Source organism: Equus caballus, chromosome 1, assembly GCF_041296265.1.
Source record: "Equus caballus isolate H_3958 breed thoroughbred chromosome 1, TB-T2T, whole genome shotgun sequence".
Lineage (NCBI taxonomy): Eukaryota > Metazoa > Chordata > Mammalia > Perissodactyla > Equidae > Equus > Equus caballus.
The window spans coordinates 102990521-103015432 of record NC_091684.1 but is presented as its reverse complement, the minus strand read 5'-3'; the positions used below and the strand labels follow the sequence as shown (position 1 = coordinate 103015432).

General features: G+C 44.5%; 1 protein-coding gene across 4 annotated transcripts in view; it reads left to right on the top strand.

Moving 5' to 3' along the window:
* The window catches only part of LOC138915030 (SH3 domain containing GRB2 like 3, endophilin A3), a 130076-nt gene that overhangs the window by 77376 nt on the left and 27788 nt on the right, over window positions 1-24912 (top strand). For 2 of the 4 annotated variants that reach the window (XR_011424101.1, XM_001917239.6), the window contains exons 2-6: window positions 1623-1691; window positions 7286-7358; window positions 9944-10087; window positions 13732-13865; window positions 17550-17708. Coding sequence is in view for 3 of the 4 variants with exons in the window: in XM_001917239.6 (XP_001917274.3) it covers window positions 1623-1691; window positions 7286-7358; window positions 9944-10087; window positions 13732-13865; window positions 17550-17708 (579 nt within the window). In the remaining variant the exon portion in view is untranslated. Of the gene's footprint in view, window positions 1-1622; window positions 1692-7285; window positions 7359-9943; window positions 10088-13731; window positions 13866-17549; window positions 17709-17853; window positions 18772-24912 lie in introns of those variants that run through there. The other 2 variants (XM_070230181.1, XM_070230182.1) reach the window with 2 other exon arrangements.

The following is a 24912-nucleotide window of genomic DNA, read 5'->3' as shown; positions in this document are numbered from 1 at the left end:
GATTCTTTGGGGTTTTCTATATATAAGATCATGTCGTCTGCAAACAACGAGAGTTTTACTTCTTTGTTACCTATTTGGATTCCTTTTATTTCTTTTTCCTGCCGAATTGCTCTGGCCAGCACCTCCAGTACTATGTTGAATAGGAGTGGTGAAAGTGGGCACCCTTGTCTTGTTCCTGTCCTCAGAGGGGTGGCTTTCAGTTTTTGTCCATTGAGTATGATGTTGGCTGTGGGTCTATCATATATGGCCTTTATTATGTTGAGGTACTTTCCTTCTATACCCTTTTTGTAGTCTTTCTTGTCTTCTCTCTTCAAGTCATTCCTTCTCACACCTCAAATTTAAGTTAAATACTGTCTGGGTTCATATTTCTCCTACTAAATAGTAATACTGTGTGTGTCGTAATAGTAGTGTAAATAGTAGCAGAAAACCACACGTACATTTAAAACGACCTGCAATCCTTTTACCATTAATTGTTGATACCCACCCACCCCCCTTTACTACTGATTTTTTATATTCATGGAAATATTTTAAAGGTGTAAAGAAATTATGTTGATGTACTTTTCTAAAGGAAGTGATTCAATGTATTTACTACTTCCATTCCATTCTTCTTGTTGTCTAATCCAACCCACACTGGAGCCTGCAGTGCTTTTCTAAAAGGTTTGCCAACAGCCCTGTGTGTGATGAGGACACTTTGGGGACTTCTCAGTCATCCTCTTTAGCTTGGCGTCTGAGAGTCTCTGGGATGCGGCTCTGCCTGCCCTTCAGCTTTTATTTCCAGCCCGCTCTCCCTCAAGCCCTCTTCATTACAGGGAAGCCAAATGTCTTGCTGTTTCTTGAGCACATTTCCCTGCACCAGTGGTTCTCAACTGTCCAGAGGTATTTCCAGTTGTCGCAATGTGGGCAACGTGTCGCCACTGGCATCTTAGGTAGAGCCAGGGATGCTGTGAACCATCCCACAATGCACAGGAGAGCCCTCACAACAAAGAATTATCTGGCTGAGAAACCTTGCCCCACGTATTGTTGTCTCTGGGCCTTTTTTCATGCTGCCTCGTGCTGGAAGACCTTTCCGTCAGTGCCGCCTGTTGCAATGTCCCCTGTCCTTGAAAAGCCAGCTGAAATGCCAAGCCTTCTAGGAAACAGATCGGGCATGGTCCCCACCCCCACCCCACACTGTAGGCTCACAGAATCCTTTTTGTGAATCACTGAAATGCCCATCGCTTAGTACGTTTACAATAATTTGTATCCAGGACTCTTATGTTGTATTGTTCTTATTGTTCTGCCCTTGTATTTTAGTTAACTGTTTGTGTTTAGTTAACTCTTTAGCTGAACACGGCTTTCCTGGATGACAAGGACCCTATCTTATCTATCTTTGTTTCTCCTACAGGACCCACCATGTGCTTTACATATAGTAGGTGCATAATATCTGTTGAGTGAGTGAGAAATCTGTATCTTCCAATGTCCTTAGATGTAGTTACTCCTTGCAACAATTTTCTTAAAGGATTTAGTCCAAAAAAAATCCAACAAGCTGAATCTGAATTTTTTTGTTTTTGCTTGTAATAATTTGTCAGAAATTGTGACAACAAATCATTGTCCAATGCAATTACTTGTGTTTATTTCTGCAGCTATTTAGTGAAAAAATAAGTGGCGTTGAAGGAACGAAACTAGATGACGAATTTCTTGACATGGAAAGGGTAAGAGAGCATTTTAATGTAAACTTTGTTACAAATTGACTTTTATTGCAATATGAGATATACTGATGCTGTAAAGGATATTAGAGTGGGAATCTAGAATGTTTGTATACACATGTGGATTATGGAATCCAGAAAGTGGTTCTTTGACACGTCAAGCCCAGTTAAAGACCCTTGATCATGAAGCAAGTGGGCTGTGCCTAACTGGTTCCCTCTAGTGGACAAAAGTCAGAAATGCTCAAAAGATAGTTCATCTCGTCCAACAGTTAGAAAGGCCAAAGGAATTGTGATTATGTATCTTGGAGAGTCAAAATATGTCTCTGGGACGAGATGGATAAACTTTGATTCACTGTGTGGACAACTCTGACTCTGCTCGCATGTGTTGCAGCAGCTGTATAACAAGTGACTTTTGTCCTGGTTCTGCCACTAAAACTGGCTGTGTGAACTTGGGTAATGTTTCGTCTTTTCTGACCTGTGACCAAGGATGATAACGTGTGCCCTGCTTGCCTCACATGGATGTTGTGAGAATTACGCAGAAAACTAACATGTGTGAAAGTGTTTAGAAAAATGTGATGAGCTTGTTCCAGAAATGATTGTTAATGTGTTCCAAAGGAAGGTTGTTGATGCTCTGTCCATTAACAGGGTCAGCTGTGTGGAGCTTAGGTGGGAGCAGAATTGGGACCACTAGTAATTACCAGCTTCCTCAGTTTCCTTCCCCTTTGTCTTGGGCCCTTGAAACATAGCCTTGTTTTAATAATTAGACTCCCCAGCTGAGAGAGGGCAGACAGAAAGCAAAGCCTCTGCCCTCAGGTGTATCCTGGAGGATACAGGATATCACAGGTGGTAGAGCTGTCAGCAGATGCCGGGCAAGGAAGTCCAGCCCCAGGTTGTGCCTTGGGGGTTACTGTCTTTAGGTTAATCTGGCCCTGGCCACACTGTCCTCCAGGACGCTCCCTGGGGAAAGGTTATTTTTTTTTTTGCTTTTGAAAAAAGTTAGTTTCTGAAAACTGAAAAACGTAGAAACGTTTTACCATCATCAGCGTACCTGAAATTACTTTACAAAAATCTCTTGATATATGAAGATATTATGTGTAACTTTATTACCAGCAAGATGACTCAGTTGAAATGTTAAATTTAAAAGCACGTTTCAGGAATTGTCGTTTCAGTTGATGGACTGAGATCCTTCTTATTTACTTCCTTTCCCTCCAAAACTCCCAGGAGTGACAGAAGAAATATAAAAATAAGATATTTTATCTGTTTTATTGCATCTGTGAAAAGCATGGAAATATCTAATATGTGACAAGAAGTTTTAAGGAAGAGATGAGTTAGATGGTATCAGACCCACCTAAAATGTGACACAGAAATGACAAAGGTTTGGAGAAAGATGTTCCATGACAAACGCTAGCTAGACAAAAGTGGAGAAACAATAGTAATGTCAAAGTAAAATTTGATGCAAAAAAACGCTAAATGGAAAAAGAGGATTTAAAAAAATTATAGAAAGATGCAGTCATGTAGCATATCAGGAAATTATATCAGTTATGAACTGTTATGCACACATAGCAAGGCATCTAAATATGTGAGGTAAAAGCTATCAGAGGTACATGGAGAACTGACAAAAATCCGAGTGGAAATGTCACTTTACATGTCACTTTCATTGATTAACAGACTAACTTGACAATGATAGATAGGCTCATGAAGGATTTGCATGAAATATGGTTAATACCTTTGATTATAAGTAGATATAGACATCTGCATTTCTCAAATTGAGAATTCATATTCTTTTCAAATTCCTTTAGAACAATTACAACAATCAATCGTATATTGGGCTATAGAAGAAACTCAATAATTATTTCCCAAAGTAAGGTCATAGAACATAAGGATTACAAAGAAGGTATAGCTTCCAAATTCTGGGTTTTTGGAAATTTAAAAACGTGTAAAAATAATTCTTAATTTAAAGAGGAAATGAAAATTAAAATTAAAGAATATTTAATCATAAGAGAATTTTGTTTGTCAAACATGAGCTATACGGCTGTATCTTAAATGCACTTAATAGAAAATAAATGTTGGAAGGAAGTGAATAAATCATTCAAGGCAAGAAGCTGGAAAATAGTAAATTGAATCACTCTAGGTGGAAGGAAGAAATCATTACAGATAAATGAGAGATTAATAAAATAGAAAGCAATAACAACCAAAAGGTAGAACCAAGAAATAAAACCAGGAGCTATTTGTTTGAAAAGCCACTTCTACCAAGGGCGACCAAGAAATAAAAAAGGGGAAACACAAATAAATTACATAAGGAATAAGAAAGATATGATGACAGAGATGGATGCTTTACAAAATTTTTTAAGACAGTACTATGAACAGCCGTCAGACACCAGGGCTGCCAGCAGCTGTCCATCTTGGGCTGAAGCCTGGGGCTCAGTGGGACAGGTTTTGGGGCACCTGAGGGTCGGGTGCCAACACTAGGTGGAAATTCCAGATTTAATCAAGCAACAAAGGTACCTTCACACCAGGTAGACTTTACAAAACTAATTTTCACCTCTCTACTTTCCTCGATTTTTCCTGGTGGTTTCCTCATATTTGCATAGTATTTTGTTAACCTCACACACACACACACACACGCACGCACGCACCCTCATAATATCCCCAGCTATGCTAAGAGGGAGGTTTTGTTTTCCAACTGCATGAGTTATTTTGTCAATGTTCATCTTGACTGCCCATATTTGCCATTGTGTTTAGTGGTCATTCTCTTTAATTTGTAGAGTTTATTCCTGGTTTTGATTCCTGAGCTGTTCTGGGAGCAGCTCCAGTGGGCACATCAGGGCTTGTGAGTTTTGGCCATTTGTGGGTTTTTTTGGCTTTTTTCCCCCCAAAAGAGATAGAAGGGTCTAAGTAGAAAGTATCCCTTCCCCTACCTCCTGTCATTGTCACCCTTGAGTGATGACTCCTAGCTTCCTGGTGGCTTTTCGTGTCCTAAGAGGGTTGTATACTTGGAATGGAACATTCTAAGTTGTGTTTTAATTAATATTGAATTTATTAAAGTTGCAAATCTAAAACCTAGTTCTTAAGCTTTAAGCTGGACTTATGGGTCTTATTTTTAAATTTAGTAATTTCGGTATAAAAATGCTGATCATTTTTAGTTAATCTTCATTTTAGGTTCCGTTAAGTCATAAGCTTAACAGATGAAATCCTAAAGCTTTTACCACCAGTTACTTAATTAAGCAAATTCCCTTAGACCTTTCAAACTACAATTATAAAGGTAATGCTTCGGATTCCCCTTAACTTCACATCAAATCTAAAGCAGGATTTTCCTAAGCACTTAAATTTCTTGTAACTCTGATAGAACATAAACATTTGTGTCGTCAGATTCTCGTAAACATTTCAAAGATCTTCGTAAACAACTGAACCCACTGAGGAGAGATCCAAGTTTACAGAACTTGTCTCTAGGCCAATGCACGTATACACACGTGCTCACACACACACAGCCAGCACGCCTGCCTCAGTAACGTAGACTTGATTCATTTCTTCATCATTTATGTGCTGTCTTTTTGTTTTTCCCCTTGATGAGGAAGATTAGCCCTGAGCTAACATCTGTGCCAGTCTTCCTCCAATTTTTCTATGTGGGATGTCTCCACAGCACGGCAGACGAGGGGAGCAGGTCCGTGCCTGGGATCCAAACCCAGAGAAACAGAGATCAGGACACTTTAACCACTTGGCCGTGGGGCCGGCCCCCTGTGCTGTCTTTTTAAACTTCCTAGGATCATGAATTTAGACATTCAGCTAAGGGGAACAAATACAGTTTCAGGCTTGGTCGAAAGCTTCTGACTCTGACCAGATCATAGTTTTTTAAATTACAAAAATTAAATTTTCTGTATTATAAATCAGTCTGCAGCTTGATCTTTTCCTTAGCAGTACACGGTGGGCGCCTTCTACATGCATATGGATCTTCTTTATTTTTTTTTCCTCGTGACTAAAGAGTATTCCCTTGTTTGGATGTTTCACAATTTTAGTCAATCAGTCTCTCGTTGATTATAATTTAGGTTGTTTTCCATTTTTGATACTAAATAACGTGATCTAACATTTTTTTACATTTCTCGGTGAAAGTCCCTAGAAGGGTGACAGCTGGCACATTAATAGGCTCATTAGTAGGTACTTCCAAAAGGTTGTGTCATTTCGCACTCCTGTTGTATATGAATAGGCCCATTATTCCACACCCATATAACAACTAATATTGGGTATATAATCAATTAAACTTTTTTTTTTGGTCAATCTGGTGAGTGGAAAGTATCTCCTTTTAAGTGATAATTTTTCTAAATGTTTTGCCAAATGTTTGTAGGCAACTTGTATTTCTCCTCTTTTGTGGATGGCCAGTTTATGTTCTTGTCCTTTCTAGTTGGGTTTCTCTTTTTTTCTTTTTTAATGGGAGTTCCGAGTATTGTGGCTACTAACGTTTATCCTGTATACATTTTCCTGTCTGCTTGCCACTTTTGTCAAACTGCGTGTATTGTGTCTTCTTACTATTCAGTTTGTCATTTTATAGAGTCAGAAGTTTGGTCTTTTCATTTAAAGATGTTTGGGTTTGGGATCATGCTTTGAAAATCCTTCCCAGCCCAGTATCGTAAAATAGTCTCCGGTATAATTTAGTATTTTGTTTTTTGGTCCATATTTTAAATTTTCTTTGTGGTGTGAAATAGGAATCTAAGTTTATTATTACTTTGGCAAATTTTAACAAAAAAATTAAAATTGTGATGGGATTTGAATTAATTTTACGTGTTAATTTGAGGAGGATTTCCATCTTTCCAAATTAAATTTTCCATCTAGGAATGTGGCTTTTCAAAGAGGTATTGTGCATTTCTCATAATATTTATTCTTTATTATTACATATTTTTTTATTGCTCTTATGAATGGGATCTCCTGTTCCTTTGCATTTTGTTTTGGGCTATTGTTGGTATAAAATGAAACCATCGAAATGTGCGTATTTAACTGTGTTGTATGTTTTCACATTCATTCTCTGGTTAAGCAACAGCCAGAATGTCCAGGAATGGTTTTGTGGAAGAAAAGATTCATTCTTAACCTGACAGGGCGGCCTTTGATGTCAGCATTTTCTGCCCACAGAACAAATGAATGTTATTTTGGTTATAATACATGTGATAGTGGGTCTTTTACTGCTGATTTACTGAGGTTGTTTCTCATGTGAATCGTTATTATGGCATCCTTATATAAGTACAGAAATTCAGGTTCACCCACCAGATAAGGAAAGTTTAGCTCTGAAATGTCTAGTCTTGAGAGACCTTCAGGTATGTCCCATAATCTAGTGGAGCATAATAACTTTTCCAGATTTTATAAATATTACATTAATATTCATTTTAATGTTAGGAAAAAGAAATTCATGTTCTCCAACATCATTAGGAGGAAGGAATGTCCCAAAAAGTGAGAAAATATTGCCTGAAAACAAATATTGTTGAAAATATTCATTTGATTAAAATCATTATAATGGTGTGTTAAGTATTAAATTAATGAAAATTACTTCTCTGTTTGTTTTTCTGTGAATTCATTGAGTTTGTCATTTACCAACATTTTTATGTTTTTTTTTTAAGAAAATAGATGTTACCAATAAAGCTGTTGCAGAAATTCTTTCCAAAGCCACAGAATATCTTCAGCCAAATCCAGGTAAAGTCAGAAGATGTCATGAAATATTCTATTGTCCGTTTGCTGTCATAGACTCTGATAAACGCCATGTTTTGTTGGCATGTGGTTGATGTGATCTAGAATCTAGAAACAGTGTCCTCTTGTTCAGATAATGAAATTTGGTTTTCTAAAGTTGAGTCTCCAGTGACTGAAGGTGGTCCCAGTGAATCCTGGCTAATGGGAGACAGAGCCGACACTTCTCTGAGCTGTGGTGACATTTTGGAGATGGGATCTTGGTCTTAGCAGCAAGGCACTGCTAAGCAGAGACGTTTTTTATGAGATGCTTCAGAGACCCACTAAACATTTTGTAAAAGTTTTCTCATTGTCATTTCCTCTTCTTCTTTAAAAAAAATTTCTCCCATCCTGTTCTAAAGGTGTATATTAATTTGAAATGACTTTCACTTCATGGCTCAAATGCTTAAGAAATGAGGTGTGATGAATATATGAGAAACGGCATAAGCAGGTCCAGGCTTTAATTCCCTTTAATTCCCAGGATAACAGCAGCATCCCTTGGCAGGTGTTCCTCGGTTGTAGATCGTAGAAACCAATAGAGGGCGTCCAAGCCTTGAATTCTGTGGATTTCCGAAACTGCCTTTACTTTTTAGGAATTTATTATTTGCAAGTAGTTACTGTGAGTCCCTTGGCTGTGGGAACCAGCACCGATTCACAGAATCTAGAAAGCAAAAATTGAAAAACGTAAAATTTATAAAATATTATCTCCAGGGAGGATGGTAGGTATAGAAATCTGTAGAACTGATTATAGTTTTAAAAACCATGATAAGATATCTCTTCCCTTTTCCTGATAAATCAGTCAACACATATAGCAGGTGCTTCCTCTAGGTGAGGGGCTCTCCTGGGTCCTGGGATATACTGTAAGTTAAACTGAGACCCCGCCTTCAAGGAACTGACATTGGAATGGGGTAAGGAGGTGTTGGCTAACAACGAAAGTGTCCAATTGGCCAGAGGCCTCTGGTTCTTCCTGGAGAAGAGGAAGCGAGAGTTGCAGCTTCTAATCCACTTTAATGGCCCTCACTCAGGCCTGTTACATCCCACATCCCACCCTGACAGTAGGAAAGAGGACCAGAGTGTGTGTGTGTGTTTGTGTGTGTACGTGTGTGTGTTTTTGGTGGAAGAGTAAAGACTGTGAGTCTGGGGACCAGAAGGATAAGTGCTTTGAGGCTGACGTGGGCAAGATTCAAAAGCCTGGCACTGTGTCTGAAGCCTTGCTACTCAAAGCGTGGTCCATGGACCAGCAGGATGAGCATCCTCTGAGAGACTGTGGGAAATGCCGAATCTTGGGCTCATCCTAGACTGGCTGAATCAAACTCTACATCTTAACAGCATCCTTGGATGGTTTTCATGAACATTACAGTTTGAGAAGCACTGGTCTAGAGTTCATTAAAATAAATATGCAATTATAAAAGTAAAAGAAAATAAAAGCTTACCCCTTTACTACCTAAAATTATCTCAAGCACCGCAAGCTAGTAAGTGATTCACGCTATAGCCTGTGGAATGAAATCCCGAATCCTTAGCTTGGTGTTCAATTCATAATCACTTTTCCCCATAAATATCTCCTGATTTGTCCTGTATTAATTTCTTCTTCTGTCAAACCAGCCCACTCTTTATCCGTTGGTTATATACCATATGCATTCTGTCTTCTACACCTTACCGACACTGTTTCTGCACTTTTTAGCGGCATCTTTCCATCTTTATTCAGCATATTGTTATATTTTCCTTTCCCTACACCACACCAAACTTTATTTGCATAATTACAGCTCGTATATTCTGCCTTCCAGTAATAGAGTGTGAGCTTCTTGAGGGTAGATACTGTCCTACGTCTCTCTGGAGTCCCGGCAATTAGCATGGTGTGTCACACAGAGCCAGGGTTAGTAAACACGCATTGCCTAAGTCCAAGAAAAGGAGGTCAGCATCAGTGGCTGCCCATCACTGCCCTAGAGACCAGGGAGCTGAGCAGCACCTGAGGGACCAGGAGCACAGACTTAGGTTCCCTGTGAGGGCATCTGTCTCCTCCTGTTGGTTCTCTTTCCTAAGAGGAGTGGGCAGCAGCCCTCTGTCATAATGTTGAATATAATCAGTCCGAATAAATTCTTGGGGGCAGGGAGGGTGTTAATGACCAGCTGGTAGTTTGAAACATCCACCTCAGCAAGTCTATTCTTAGTTTACAGTTGGTCCCCAAGAACCAGGTGTTAGTGTCTGACTCAGCGTGTTAGCATCACAGGGTTCTGGAGTGTCTCGCTCTGTGTGTGTGTGTGTGTGTGGGGTTGTCATAGCCCAGGTTACTATCATTTGGAGTCAAGTCATGGAGCATGTGTGTAATTTCTGTTTCCCATCGTGGCAAACAATGTGCTTAGCACCCACTTTGGCAAAGAATCTAGAAAATCATATGAGAAATGAAGTAGGTCATGCACGGTCCTTTCGTGCCCCAGGTCCTCCTCCCGCATTTGGTCCAGGGTGACCTCGATTTCGCCAGCCACGTTTGTTAAATGCTATGTACCTGTCGCTCCACCTTGTCACTTGAAGGAATTACAAATGACAATGTTTTTAAGCATACAGAGCTAAGCTAGGAATGCTGAACACTGTATCGAAGATCCGAGGCCAGGTGAAAACCACCGGGTACCCTCAGACGGAAGGCTTGCTGGGCGACTGCATGCTGAAATACGGGAAGGAGCTCGGGGAAGCCTCTACCTTCGGTGAGTCCGCCGGTCGCCCAGAGAGCCGGGAAGGCCTCCTCTGCTGCTGTTAGGTTATGCACAAAACCTCCACTTAACAACCCTTATGATTTTTTCATATTACCAAGGGAATACGTGTTCCTGGCTGGCAGTTTAGAAAACAGAAGCAAGTAAAATGAAGGAAAATGCCAACATGACCCATAATCACACACCCAGTGATGGGCCAAGTTACACTGTTTGTTGCGTATCCTTCATACCTGTTGTTTGTTCTTATATATATTCACATACGCTTTAAAAAATTAAAATGGAGTTATGGTATATCTACACCCTTATGCCCTTTTGTAACCTGTTTTTCCCACTGACTATGTCATGATCCACAGCATAAAATAATACACCTTCTACCATATTGTTTTAAGGGTTGCAAAATATACCATGTATCATAGCTTTTTTCAGCCAATTTCATTTACTGGATATTTAGATTTCTTTTCTTTATGTAAAAAAAATTAACATAGCATTTATAATAACCATTTTCATCGGTAAATCTTTGGGGATCTCCAAGAATATGGTCTTAGATGAAATTCCTAGTCGTGAAATTGCTGTGTCACTAGGATGCCTAGTTTGCAGGTTTTTGAAACATATTCCCAAATGGCCCTCCAGGAAGGTTATGCCAATTTGACACATAGATTTTCTGGCACAATTACTGACTCTGGGAATTATCTTTTTGGTTTGCTTTTAAACAACCGGTCATTTGAGATGTAGCGTATGAAGAATATCTCAGTGCTGTTTTCACTTCCCTTTTCGGTTTATAGGTGAGGCAGATGTTTTATGTTTGTCATCATTTTTGTGAATTCTGTGTTAGAGTCCTTTGCCTGTGTTCCCTTTAAGGTCTCCATTTTTTTCCTTACTGGCTATGTCGTGAGCTCCTTACTTTATGAGCTCTTTTAACGGTCAAGATAGTTGCTCTCTGGCTGCCTTCTATATTGAAATTTTGCCCCATGTGGGCATTTACTTTCCGACCTTGAAGAAGGAGGTCATCGTAATGGAGAAACATTTTTGCTTTTTAAGTAATGAGGCCGGTTGGTCGTCCTTCCTTCCTTTGGCATCGTGTTTAGAAAAGTTCCACCCCACCACCCCACCGACCCCCACTAACTGTGTACATGTTTATTTATACTTTCTCTCGATTCGTTTTCTTTTCTTACCTTTAAATTTCCAAGCTCCTGAGTTTAATAGATGAGTATTGTGCAATAGGGTTCTAATTTTGTTTTCTCACAAGTAAACAGCTAGTTGTCCTAACTCGTTATTGAAAAGTTCATCCTTTCTCTGCCGATCAGAGGTAACCTTTTTGTTGTAGTAATTTATATTTCAAGTTTGTATCTGGTCTTTCTCTTCTGTTTTCTCTATCTGTACCCTGTTTTGATCAAGTGTCATGTTTCAAGTATTGTCATTTAAAAATATATTTTCATATATTTAACTAAAATTTCCCCTAGATACTATAAAAATTTCATGGATATACTCACCTGTTTTATTTTTCTGGGTGAAACTTAGAGTCATTTTAAGAACCCTCTACTAAAAACCAAAAAACTCATTAAATTTTGATAGAGATTACTTTAAATTAATAAATCAAATTGGCAGGGAATTGAATGTTAAGTCTTCTGGAAGAATTTGGCTTGTTTGCTGTTCATGTAGTGGTAACAACGCAGGATGTGGAAACTGAGAATTCAGTTATTCGGCCATAGGGATTCATTAAGGAAATTGGGGAGGGGAGGAATCTTTTGAAAACTTAAAAAGAAAAATCCAAGATGTTAAAACATTCATTAGTCACAGAGGATAACAGTACCCTTCAGAGCAGCCTAATGGGAGTTTTATTTTATTCCACGGAATAGAATAAACGAATGGGGACAAGATGGCCTGTTCCTTATCCTGAAGGCAGGCCAGGTGAGGGAACAGGTGAAACTGCCAGGCAGGCCCTGACCTCCCAGGACAGTCCTGCAGTGCACCTGGCCACGTGTCTGTGCAGGGGGCTTTGATGGGCTGACAATACAGTAGCTTCCTAGGTGCCCAGAGACTTAAGGGACCTCGTGTTAAGGAAGAGAGCTGGTGTCAGGAGGGCATCAGAACCTGTGCATCACTTGCTGTCCCGAGGAAGAGGCTGGGGCCACATGGTGGAACCTCCCTAAAGTGCAGAGACCTCAGTGGGTGAGGCTGAGCCCCACATCCTCATGGAATTGGAAGCACTGATCTTGGGCAAGGAGAGCAAATGTCAAATCCATGGCGGTGACAGCCGCTATTCAGAATGCCATCTTTGGCGTGTTCAAAGAAACGTATTTGGAAATGTTTCCATCAAAGCTAAATTAACCTACATTCTGGGGCGCGGGCACTGGTGGCAGGGTGAGTGGTGGGATCGGAAGTAACACCCTCCATTTCTGGCCATTTGGGCAGGAAAGAGTCCCCAGGCTGGGAAAGGACGCCTCATCTCCATCTCAGAATGATTTATAACCAGATTCTGGGGAGTTAGTTAAGGAAGCAGCCTTCTAGGAGGAATGAAGCTGCCAGGGGCCAAAATAGATGGAGTCCCATGGGGCCAGCTGTACTTTACAGTAATTGTTTCCACTTGTATTTTGCAAGGTCCTATAACATACCCTAACTAGCTTATTTCTTAAAAAAAAAAGATGAGGTGAGACGAGGTAGCAATCCCTGTTTTGCAGGCGAAGGAAGCATGCATGCCCTTGAGACTGGTAGGTGAAATAGCTTGAAGGTCAGAGTTTGTTGGAAAGGCAGATTCTTGGGTGGGACACTCAGGCCTTCAAGCCCGGGACTTGAGAGACCCCCAAGCTCTACGTTTTTACGCAATCAATTTGGAAAACCCCAAATACAGGAAAACTAGTTCAGGCTAGTGCAGCCCTTTCCGGAGATGGTGTTGAGGGAACCCACAGCCCTCCCTGTGCACAGCTACCGGGACCCCGCTTGCAAATGGTGATGGATTAGCTTGTGCCAAGATGCCAAGGCGTGATGCAGCAGAAGCCGCCCGTGGCTGCACACACCCAGCATGGCCGGCTGGGGCCTCTTTGCAAGGGCAGACCCCGCCCTCCTTGCTGAGAGGCTGTCCCCTGCGTGACACTGCCAGGCTTTCTCTGACATCAGAAAGGATAGGGAGTCTTAGGGCCATCTCAAGAATACCAGCAGCGGCCTCAAGGAGATCTGGCTGCTGGAAACTGAGATGAGGTTTTGTTCATTTATTTCTATTGTAATCTTTATTGGTTAGTACTTAGCCCCTGATGAACGAATCCTTTTATTGTTTACAAAGAGGGATTTTGTTTTTGAGCTTCTAAGGAACCCTTGGTGCCAGGTCGCAAAAGCTTCCTTTAAAAAACGGAGCTTTACCCCCATCTAGTGGCCAATGTGGTAAGTGCCTCGGTCTGCCAGCCACGGAATTTTCTTTTGTGTGGTTGGAAAGCGCAGACGGTAGAGAGGAAGATGGGGAAAACAGAAAGACTTTCTCTCTTTTTCTTTTTCTTTTTCTTTTTTTTATGAGTCAAGATTCAAAGGTCCCAGAGCAAGGACCTGGGTTACACACCATCGATCGTCTGCAAACTTTCGGGAAAGAATTCGATAAATATCACTGTTAACCTGGAGTGCTCTTTTTTTATTTGTATTTTCTATTCAAGGCAGTGCACTGATAGAAGTTGGTGAATCCATGAAGCTAATGGCTGAGGTGAAGGACTCTCTGGATATTAACGTAAAGCAAACGTTTATTGATCCACTTCAGTTGCTACAAGACAAAGATTTAAAAGAGATTGGGGTAAGTTTGCTAGGCTATAAATCTACCTGTTGATACTTAAAATGTTTCTATTTAAAATCATTAGGACGTTTCTGTAGGGACTCAGTGAAAGCATCATCTCCTTGTGGACAGCCAAATAACTCAGTTATGTTTATCTGGCTCCCTGGGAGAGAATACCGGGATCAATTAACCTTTTATTCTGCATGTTATTGAAGCCCGCTAGAAGCCAAACTAAAGATGCACATGTCCACAGCCATTTCTCACATAACAAAGTGATGCCACGACTTTGTAGTGGGTTTTTGATCATCAAAATCGTACCGTATTCATTGCATCTTTTGGTACGTTGCACTAGTGGTCATTATTTTCCATTCCTTCTCAAAGCAATGAGTATCTAGGAATCAACGTTTCATGTTTGGAAAACCGTTAAAAGTGGCCTTCCAGAGCACCGTGGGAGCTTTCAGGGCCCTGGAGGTGGTCACATGCCGCTTGCTTGGTGCTGTTTTAGTGGATGTGCAAAAACTGCTTCGAGACTTCTGCTTGGCTGGGGACGGCTACTCTGGAGGGACGGCCTGCATTCAGACCTGCTTTGGGCACCTCTCATGGAGCTGCGCAGGAGACCCCCCGCTCCGGGTGCCTTCAGGAGTGATCTCCCTGCAGCCGGGCAGCTTGGGAGTAGTCAGAACCTTGGGGTCTCCTTTCCCTTTCTTCAGACACAGTGATTCTTTTTTTTTTTTTTTGACACAGTGATTCTTGAAGTGTGGTCCCTGGACCAGCAGTGTCAGCATCATATGGTAGAAATGCAGATTCTTGGGCCCTATTCCAGACCTCCCGATGGGAAGTCCTGGATGCCTATATAGGCATTTAGGGTTTACACTGAAACAGAGGGTATGAAGGGGAATTCAGAAAGGTTGAATTACAAATGAAACCCACCATTCAGGAATGCCTGAACATCCTGCCCCCCCACCAACCTTCTGGGCCCCCTCACTCATGTCGCCCTCTTTCCCTTCCATCTCCGGGAAAGCTTTGTTCCTGCTACCCCCTCAGGCCAGTCCTCTGCTGGGCCCCAGGGTCCATCCCCCGTCACCTCCTCAGGGCCTTTGCCACGGCCGCCATCCTCTCTTCTGTATCTTCATTCTTCCCTTTCTATCTACTGGCTTCTTCCTGTTAAAATTTAAACACATTGACACAGCAGCCCTTGACTCTGGCTTCCCGTCTTGCCCCCTCCAGTCTGTTGTCCACTCCACAGCCAGAGCAATCTGCCTAAGATACAGACCCTTAGTAGCTGCCCACCGACATTGGAATAAAGATCCGAGGCCGGCCCGGTGGCGCAGCGGTTAAGTTTGCACCTTCCACTTCAGCGGCCCAGGGTTCCCCGTTCGGATCCCGGGTGTGGACATGGCACTGCTTGTCAAGCCATGCTGTGGTAGGCATCCCACATATAAAGTAGAGGAAGATGGGCACGGATGTTAGCTCAGAGCCAGTCTTCCTCAGCAAAAAGGGGAGGATTGGCAGCAGATGTTAGCTCAGAGCTAATCTTCTTCTTCTTCAAAAAAAAATCCAATAGTAAAGTCCTTAATTCCCGCCCCCTCCTTCCCTCCATGCCAGATGGCTCAGCCTTTCCCCACGGGGACCCCTCTGCCCAGCCTCGCTGAATTACTTGTGTTCCCCAGGGGATGTGTTGCTTTGTGCTGTCTCTCTGTTCGTTGTCTTTCTCCTGTCCCTCCCTCTCCTGGCGAAGTCATCTCACTCTCCGCTCTCAGCTTAGAAGCTCTTTCCTTTGGGAAGCTCCTGTTCTCTCCCCGACTAGTCAGGTGCGCTTCTCTGCTGCCCTGTGCTGTGAGCATCGTGGCTTCTCCTTTTCTGTGGCTGAGCAGTAAGTGCCTCGGGAGAAGGAACTGTGCCTTGTTCACTTTTGTAGCCATGATGCCTGGCACGTGGTTTGTGCTCACAAATTACGATCGGGAGGATGAATCTAGAGAAGAAGTGACATTCTGGGTTGTGCAGATACCAAAACATCTTCCCCAAATGCAGAGCCTTAAACCACGTACCTCCTTTGCTAAATTACATAATAGACATATTTCTTCTTGGACTGTTGTCCCTGAAGAAAGCCATACAAAAAGTCCCCTGGAGGACATCGCTTTTCTACTTGACCTGCCTCGGTGGGGTAGCCAAGGACACGATTGTGGATCCTGAGCTGTGAGCTGGAGAAATGTGCAAAATACATGTATACTTAAAGGTTGCAATTCCCTATGCGACAAAATAACTTTCTAAGTGACATCTCTTGTTATTCAGCTGCCATTTGATATAGAAACTTGTAAATCTAAACTTAAACCATATACATCATGTGCCCCATATGATGTTTCAGTCAACAATGGACCACATATGTGATGGTGGTCCCGTAAGATCAGTACTGTACCATGCAGGTTTGTGTAAGTGCACTCTGTGATGCTTGCACAACAACGAAACTGCCTAGCAACATTTGTCAGAATACATCCCTGTCGTTAAGCAACACACGACTGTAATGATCAAGCGTTAGGAGTCTGACATTCAGAAGACTTCACTGTCAGCGATGCTCTGTGTACTTCGGACATCAGGAGCAGGGAGCCTGTTCCTTTAACGCACAGCTGACTTAGACCTGTGAAGGGTCTTGCGGATTTGGAGGGCTCTTGCGAGCATTTCTTCACCCATAAGCAGCTAGGCTAGACATTCTGGTCCCCATTTTACAACCGCACAGAGGGGTTTAGAGACTTGCGCAGAGTCACAGAGCATGTAAGAGAGATGCTTCTGACTTTCTCTTCCATATGCCCTTTGCACCTACTCCTTATGGAAGGCAGAACCACTGCTTCCCGCTAGCATGATGGTGAAGCTACCCACATACTTCAGCGGGACGATCTGCTTTCATATGTATTTTCTATATCAAATATCTGTTTTCCAAGGGTTACAGTCATAAACTCTTAGGGGCCCCTCCCTTGCCCTGGACAGTTGTCTCCTCTACCGTATTTCTGACATGGGATCTCTCTGCTTGAACACAAACTGTGAAGGGGATTACTACCACACGTGACAGCCCATTCCATGCATGGACAGCTCTAATATTTATACTTGCTGTATATTTTAAAGCGATTCTATATTTTTAAAAGAAATTCCACCATTTGACAGGTTGCCTGTGAATATCTGTCCTCTGTGTGTATCACATTCATTCATGGCATTTTTTCAACTTATTCAATGTAGTTGTTTGGGAACCTTATGGAAGATGAATACGTATTTTAGGGGGCACTAGAAATCTGCGTTTTTATACTCTGCTTCTTAGTGTGGCATTGACAGTAGTGCCAAAAGAAATGTCCCTATTTTTGGTATAGCTAATTTGGTTGGAAATTATCTGGACATCAGTAGAGCCGAAGTGAGGGGTTCTATAAGGAAGTTTGGAAAATAGAATCTGAGTACCGATCCTGGGACCTTATGCTCCCCGTAGACGCTCATTCATTCTGTCATCCATCCATCCATTCGTTCATTCCACCAGTGTTCCCTGAGGACCTTCAGCAAAGGGTCCAAACGTTGCCAAGTGTGCACAATAGAAATGTAAGGTGGGTTCCTGCCCCTAGAATTGAGGCCGACAGAAAGCAATGCCTATCTTCCTCGAAATCGCAAAGATCTTGGTGCCGCGTTTGAGGGGGACATTTCTCTGAGGGACCCCCTTGTCTCTTTCAGCACCACCTCAAGAAGCTGGAAGGCCGCCGCCTGGATTACGATTATAAAAAGAAGCGAGTAGGTAAGATACCAGACGAAGAAGTCAGACAAGCGGTAGAAAAATTTGAAGAGTCAAAGGAGTTGGCTGAAAGAAGCATGTTTAATTTTTTAGAAAATGATGTAAGTATTTAAACCAAACAGGAGACTTTAATGTGAATGAAAACATTGCCTGTGTGACTAGGATCCGCATGTTGACAAGCTCCGCACACTGACTTGTTACAGAGGTTTCCAGAATTTTCCGTAACCATTATCTCCTGCCTCACAGGTAGCTTCATCAAGTCCCAATCCAAACCCCACATCCGGGGAAGTCCTGTGTACCCCGGGGTTGCTTCAGAGGTGTGCTCCAGCCGGCGCAGGGAGGGGACGTCTCACTGTGGACCGGCAATTTGTGTTGAGGCCGTGGCATTTGCGGTTTTGCAGGAGGATGGAAAACGCGTGTCCCGTGGCACTTTGCAGTTTTCCTAAGACTGTGAACAGCTGTCCGTGAGGCGGGCGTTTGAGGGGGCCCTCCCTCATGACCCAGCCCTCTGAGGCCTTCACCTGTCATAGTGAACATTCAGGATGTAAGGGCGGGACCTAGCTTTTTCAGCTGTACTGTGGCGGTGCTTGTGAACTCGAGGAGTGTGGAGGTCTTGAGACGCATCCCCCCAAAATGCTAATATTCTATTACACTGTCATTCTTGCCACCAGCTTTTATTTTGGTTGTCCTTGTGAAATCTGACTAAATAGAACGAAAGGGGATGGGAGCCCCAGCTCGGCAGCATGGCGGCCAAAGGCTGCCTTCTTTGCCGTGGTAACGAAGAGTCCTTTGGCATTTGTGCCTGGCTGGAAGAGCATCGCCACCTTCCTCCCTCCGGAGTCCCTGCCCCGAGCCCGGCCTCGGGGATGCCATGAGCCGTGTCAGCCCGGCATTTGCTTTGGACCTGTCTGTTGAACTTCCAAACCTGTGAAGACAGATTGGGGCATTTATTTATCTGCAAAACCATGTTCTACTTATAATAGTTTTTTCAAAGGTACGTTGAGGTCTTGCTTCTTTTGAGTCAGGTCACACAAAACGTGCTGAAGATCTTTTGTCTGCCACAGTGACATGGGGGGGAATTGTGTCCATTGTTGACAAGACATTCATCCCGGAGAAACCCATTTGAAAATACCCACGTCCATTAAACTTGCATGCTGAAAAGTACGCTCTGTTCTGTTTCTCCTTTTAAATAGTTTATCAGGTTTTTTACATTTTTACAGGAAATGGGAAGAGGTGTAACAATGTGCTCTGTTTTTCTTGTTTTCCCTTAAAAATATAAATCTCCTCTTGAAATTGTCCCCAAGTAATGGGCACTTTGGTGTTGTTTTGTCTAAGATTGCCGTTTTTAATTTTTTGAAGTATTTAGAACTTGTTTTTGAAGGATGACGTGTGTCTGATGCCTGTCTCCCTTATCCGGCTGTAGCGAGCGGTGCCCAGCCAGCCCCACGGCCCTAAGGTTGAATCTTGTGTGTCCGACGTGCTACCTTCATTCATGGGCTGTGATGATGGGTTTTTACAAAGTACTCCATCAGGAGGCTTGTCTCAGTTGCTCTGGCCTTGGCAGTTGACCCAGAAAAACCTCAATTTTCCCCTCGGTATCAGTCAAAAGTCAGAAACGAGCCCTTCCTTATAAACCTCAGTCATTTGTCTATTCGTTGACAGTATTCCACTCGTCACAAATGAGTTAACCCTCTCCCATCCCTTCCAGGCAGAAGTAAGAGCTAGTTCTTGACTCGAGCCCCATAGGGCTCCTGCGGTCCCTGCAGAGGCATGAGTGCCAGTGATTCTCCTAAGGTGTCCCGGGGTGGGTGGCTGCCCCTCTTCAGCTCTGGGGAGCTGGGCTGCTCCCTGAGTCCGGGGCCTGGGTCCACACCTCCACCGCCCCCTGCTCTGGCTGGTATCAGGATGGCCTTGGTGTTTCTGCCCAATTCTTTGCCATCTGCCCATGGAAACCAGCCCCTGAGATGGGAGGGGACCAAAATGATGAACGGGTGACGGTGATGGCCTCTGCAGGCTGCCTTGGAACCTGGCTCCTTCTCTTTCTCTTCCCTCCTCTCCTGGTGCTGGCTTGAGTTGCAGCGCTGTCACCCTGTGCGATGTGGCTGCCGATGCTTGCAAGAATGATGACAGTGGTGCTGAAGAGGTTGGTGGTGATGATGACAGTGACATGAGCTACCATTTGCTGAGCACCCCTTGACAGAGAGGCTGGGGGTGCTGGTGGTGGCCGCTCCGTCATGGCACACTGCTTTTACCTTTTCCCAGGCCCAGGATTATAGCAGAGGAGACTCATAAAGTTACTGTGTCAACTCCAGGAGACCGCCTTTGTTCTCTTCTTGGGGCAACAGCAGTTAGACCTAGAAGGGGACTGCTTTGTCCTTTTCCATGTCAGTGTACCTGGGCCCTATCCAGGTGGTCTGGCAGCCCTGTTGACGAGGCAGGGTATTAAAACTCTTCTCCAGTTCACCCCTTGGACTGGTCATGCGAATGCCGAAATTGCCTGCTGCTGGAAGACAAACAGTAGGTGTGATCTGTTGGGGTAGAGACAAAGCACTGACCCATGGTGGGGAGGGGCACACATTGCACCCTCAGCCCTGTCCTTGGCCCTTCTTCAGTGACCAGGCCAGGCCCGGTGGCCCTGCAGCCCGCAGGACCCTGACTTCTTGCTCCCTCTGGATCACCAACCTCATGTCCAGCCTTTGTCACTCAGCCCCGTGTATCCATGTCTGCTTCCTTTTGTGATGGGGAAGCTCAGAATGAGGAACTGTGCTTCAAGACGGCTGGTGACGGCTGGGTTTTCTTCCAGGAACTGACCCTGGAACTAAAGATAACTGGGATCTGTCTAAATCCCAAGTTAGACCCAGGGGGTCTGCAGGCCCTGCCTTTGCCCTATGGATTGGAAAGTGCTCTGACCTGACCTGGCCTCTCTTGGAGGACAGGCACCTGCTGCTTCTTGAGAACAATACTCTGTCATGCATGTGGCCTTAGGGGACAGGATAGTAGGTAGCAGAGGCCCTGGCACTTCCTCCAGACACAGTGGGAAATGCTTATACTATTGTGGGTTAGAGGTTTAGGGGTGTCTGTCATAGCTGGTCACTCTTTGGGTTCTGACTAATTGAGGAACTGACACAGATGCCAGGTTGGAATCAAGGCGCAGCCCTTTTACCTGATGAGAACACCCTGTAATGGCAACGTAGAGGCCTTCTGGTCAGCTGTGTTGCGGTTTGTGACATGAGCCTACCCGTGTCCAGAGAACACTTTCTACTCCTTGCGCCCTCAGTTGATAGAAGCTGCTCCAGTGTGAACCGACCTGACTCACCCCCGAGACACAGTCTGACACTTGTGGCACCTGGCCCTGCAGAGCCAGTTTTTGAGGCAGAGTAACCTGTCTTCCTGATTAAGGAACCTCCTCCAATCTCATCCACAGGAGGAGGAGTGAAGAGGGTCTGGAGGGAGGGCCTGGAGGTGCTCACTCCAAAGAGAGAGTGAACGAGCAGAGTGGTGTGAATGAAGGGAGACCATCGGGGTGGTGTGTCTGGTGCCACCTACCCATCCTGTCTGGCACTAGCAATTCAAACCCCAAAGTCTTACTCTCCAGGGAACAGGGAGCGTCTTCTCCAGCCCTCGTGTCCTACAGCCCTGGCCAAGACACAAGAAAAGCTCCACCAGGTAACGCCTGAAAGCTTCTTTGCCAAAGACCTGCCTGATTGGAGGAGACTGGAAAGGACAGACTTTGTCTTTCTTGGGTCTCCAGATGCAGACTGTGCAACTCTTCCTAGGATTTTCTGGCCAACAGGCGGTTTGTAGGGTTTTCTGGGATGTGATTGGTCGTCGGTCCCCACATCTGCATTCTCCTAACTGAGAACAGCAAGGGCAGCCAAAAGAGGGTCACATCTAGCCCCTTGCCCAGAGGACAGGGCTCTCTGGAAAACCATGTGGGCAGGGGCAGCCTGGGCCTGGAGCCACAGTGGGACTCCAGCCACCAACCCCAGGCCTGAAGTCCAGACCTAGACCACAGGAAGAGTGAGGTGGCAGAGCAGAAAGCCCAATGCACGCATGATCTCTTGGCCACTTCACAAACCCACTTTCTTAAAGCATACAGACCCCAGAGCCAGACCCCTATTGCCTTTTCATTGCAGGATCCAGACACCCTGGTTGTCAGGACCCCTGACCTCATCAGTCAGATAGGGCACTCCTCCCCCTGGGTATGGAAAGAAGGAGGGGGTGGTGCAAGGGACCTGAATTGTTCGCTCCAACATTCGTAAGGAACAGTGGCATCTATTTTCTTATCTAATTTTGGCAGAGTTGGCAATGGGAGAATCAAAGAGAAGACCCTTTTGGTCCCACACTGTGGTCCTTGGTTGTCTTCAGTAAAAGCTGGATTGGAGACCTTGAGCATCACTTCACTTCTGGCTCGAGGCTGGCTGAGTAGCTTCATTGTTCTAGACACGATGCAAGCCAGGAGGTGTTTTGGTCCACTAGCTTTCCCAGGAGCCCAGAGGTGCGGGCCTGTGGCTGATTTCTTCTGCCATGCCAGGCTGGGACTGGTGGGGCTGCCAGAAGCACTCAGGGCAGCCCTCCCCTAAGAGAAGGGCCCCTGTGCCCACCACAATTAGCTCTGAGGTGGGGGTGCAGGAAATTCAGCAGGTTGGTTCCCAGCCTCCACTGCCATTTCTTGGGAATGGCAAATCACCCATAGGTTGTTAACACTCTCCTCTTCTGTCTTTGCAGAGGAGTTTCTTCCTCACAACTCGACGTTGTGGAATGTAGGCCTTTGACATGGGCAGGAGTCAAAGCCATCATGTAGAAGATGCTCTTGTCAGTTGGGGGAGGCCAGGCACCTGCACTAACTCTCTCACTCTCTTGGTACGAACCCCCAGCCTGGGGATTCTTCCTCCGTCTTTGGGCTCCCAGGACAGGTGGAATTACTAGATTCCACATTCCTGGGTTCTTTCCATCCGTTTAGAGTGGTGTTTCCAAAAATTCATTCTATGGGATGTCATGTGTGTTGCATTAATAATGTCTCTATGGTCAAATAAGTTTGGGAAACCCTGGGTTAAGCAAAACCAAAGAGGTTTTCTTTATCACAAGACTTTTCAGAGTCTTTATATGATAATATGAAAAGTTAATCTCTAAGAGATTCTTAAGAAAGGATACACTAGGCAGTTTCTCAAACTTATTTGACCATAAAGCTCTTCTGCACCACGATTATTATTATTATTTGTTGTTGTTGTTGTTGTTGTTATTATTTGACACTTAATAATATTAATTTAATTCCCACACTCAAACTTTCTCAGAAACTCTGATTACAGGCCTTTGCCCTATTGGAAAAGGCGTCTGTCATGACCAGACTGAAGATCCATGAGAAAGTTTCCTCTAGCTTCTCTGAGGAATCCAGAAAGAGTGGAGGTCTTTGATAGAATAGAGCAAGAAGTCACCTGGATTATCACCCCTGACACTGAAGATGGCCTCCAGGGAATGTCTCATGTCAGTTGTGAAAGGGGACGGCTCATGATGTTCCAGAAGATGTGCGTTTCCTTATTCGTGCATGCCTGGCCCAGTGCGGATTCCAGGGATCTGGGCCAGGCCTTACCCATGCCCATCACCGTCCTCCCTCTCTTTTCAACCTGGTCTTCAGAGTCTGCCTCTCTCTGCCCACTTACCTGGCGACTAACCAGTGCCTTGGTAACTGACTGTAGAGTGGGCTCACAGCCCTTCTCCTTTCTCGGCTAGCCCGGTTTCCATCTCCATCCTGCAGAGAGTTGATTTTAGAGGGCCCTTGCTGTGATATGTGGTCCTTTGAGCCACTCTTCCTTTGGGTACAGCCCACATCCTTTGCAGTTGGTCCACAGCTACCCTAAAGGCTCAGATCCCACTCAGGTGTCCCTGGGGTTTCCAAAGCTCCTGGGAACTTCTCGTCCTCTTAGTCCACAATAGTATGGGAACATCTATCCTCGCCTTCCATCCCCAGGGCTAAGATACTCCCGATAGCCTGATATGCTTGTAATCATCCACTGGTTTGCAGCTAAAGAGAGAGTTTGGAATTAGAATGCGCCCACAGGTGACACACAGCCTGTTGTGCAGTGTGAGAGGTCTGCCATGGGAGATACATTGAGTCCATCCCTGTTATCATGTTGTCCCCTGGAAAGAGAGCAAGGAACCATGGTGTAGGGCTGAATTAGTAGTGAAGCCCCCAGGCCCAGCCACAATGGGTTCATCATCCCCATGTTTGGTTTGGTTTGGTTCCTGAGTCTCAAGGCAACAACTCCCATCCCCCGTAAACAGGGGGCCACAAATGGTGTGGCTTAGAACAACGCATGTTTGTTATCTTACAGACTGGAGGTCAGAAGTCCTAAAATCAAGGTCTTGGCAGGGGCTGCATTTCTCCTGTAGGCTGTAAGGGAAGAATCCATTTCTTGGCCTTTTCTAGCTTCTAGAGGCTGCCTGCCTTCCTGGGCTCACAGCCTTTTCCTCTATCTTCAGAGCCAGCAGCGAGGCATCTGCAATCTCCCTCACTCTGACTCTGCTTCCATTGACACATCTCCTTCTCCCACTGTAACCCTTCTGCTTTCCTCTGAAAGAACCTCTGATTATATCGGGCCCACCTGGATCATCCAGGTCATCTCCTATGACAAGATCCTTAGCTGAAACCCATCTGCAAAGTCCCTTTTACCATCTAAGGTAACATCTTCACAGATTTGGAGAAATAGGACTTGCACATCTTTAGGACCCATCTTCTGTCTACCACAAGCTCCTCCTCGTTTTATGGCTCTGTGAATCTCCCAGGTAGCTTCATAGTTGTCACCCTACCCATTTGTCACCCCCATTGCCTGTTTATGGCCTGGCCCCCTTCGCCTCTCATCTGTGGGGAAGTCTGTTTGCAGTATGAGCATCTCACTTCAGACCTATGGGCTGCGTGGCTCTATCTGAACCTGCTAGTGCACTTTATCATCAGAGAGGGAGTTAATTCTCTGGTGATTCTGTTCCTCTGTGTAGGTCCTGTGAACCTGCCCATAGGGCAAGGTCACACTTTCCTCTCAAGATGGCGCCAGCAAAGTGGCAGCCCAGGGCTCAGCCAGAAGTAGAATCAAGCCTTTCTTCTCATCCCAGGTGACCTTCCCTCCTTCAACAGGTGGATTTGCCAGTTTGGGTGATGTGGCTGGTGGAAGAAATGCTTTGCCTTCTGGGCAAGTTTTGGCTCTTGCAAGGCCTGGGTTTGCTGCTCCCTTGGCTTTGCCTGTCCAGGTGTTTAATCTAGTTGTGGTTTGGGAAGTAGAGGCCACCTGCACACAGCTCGCTGCTCATGGC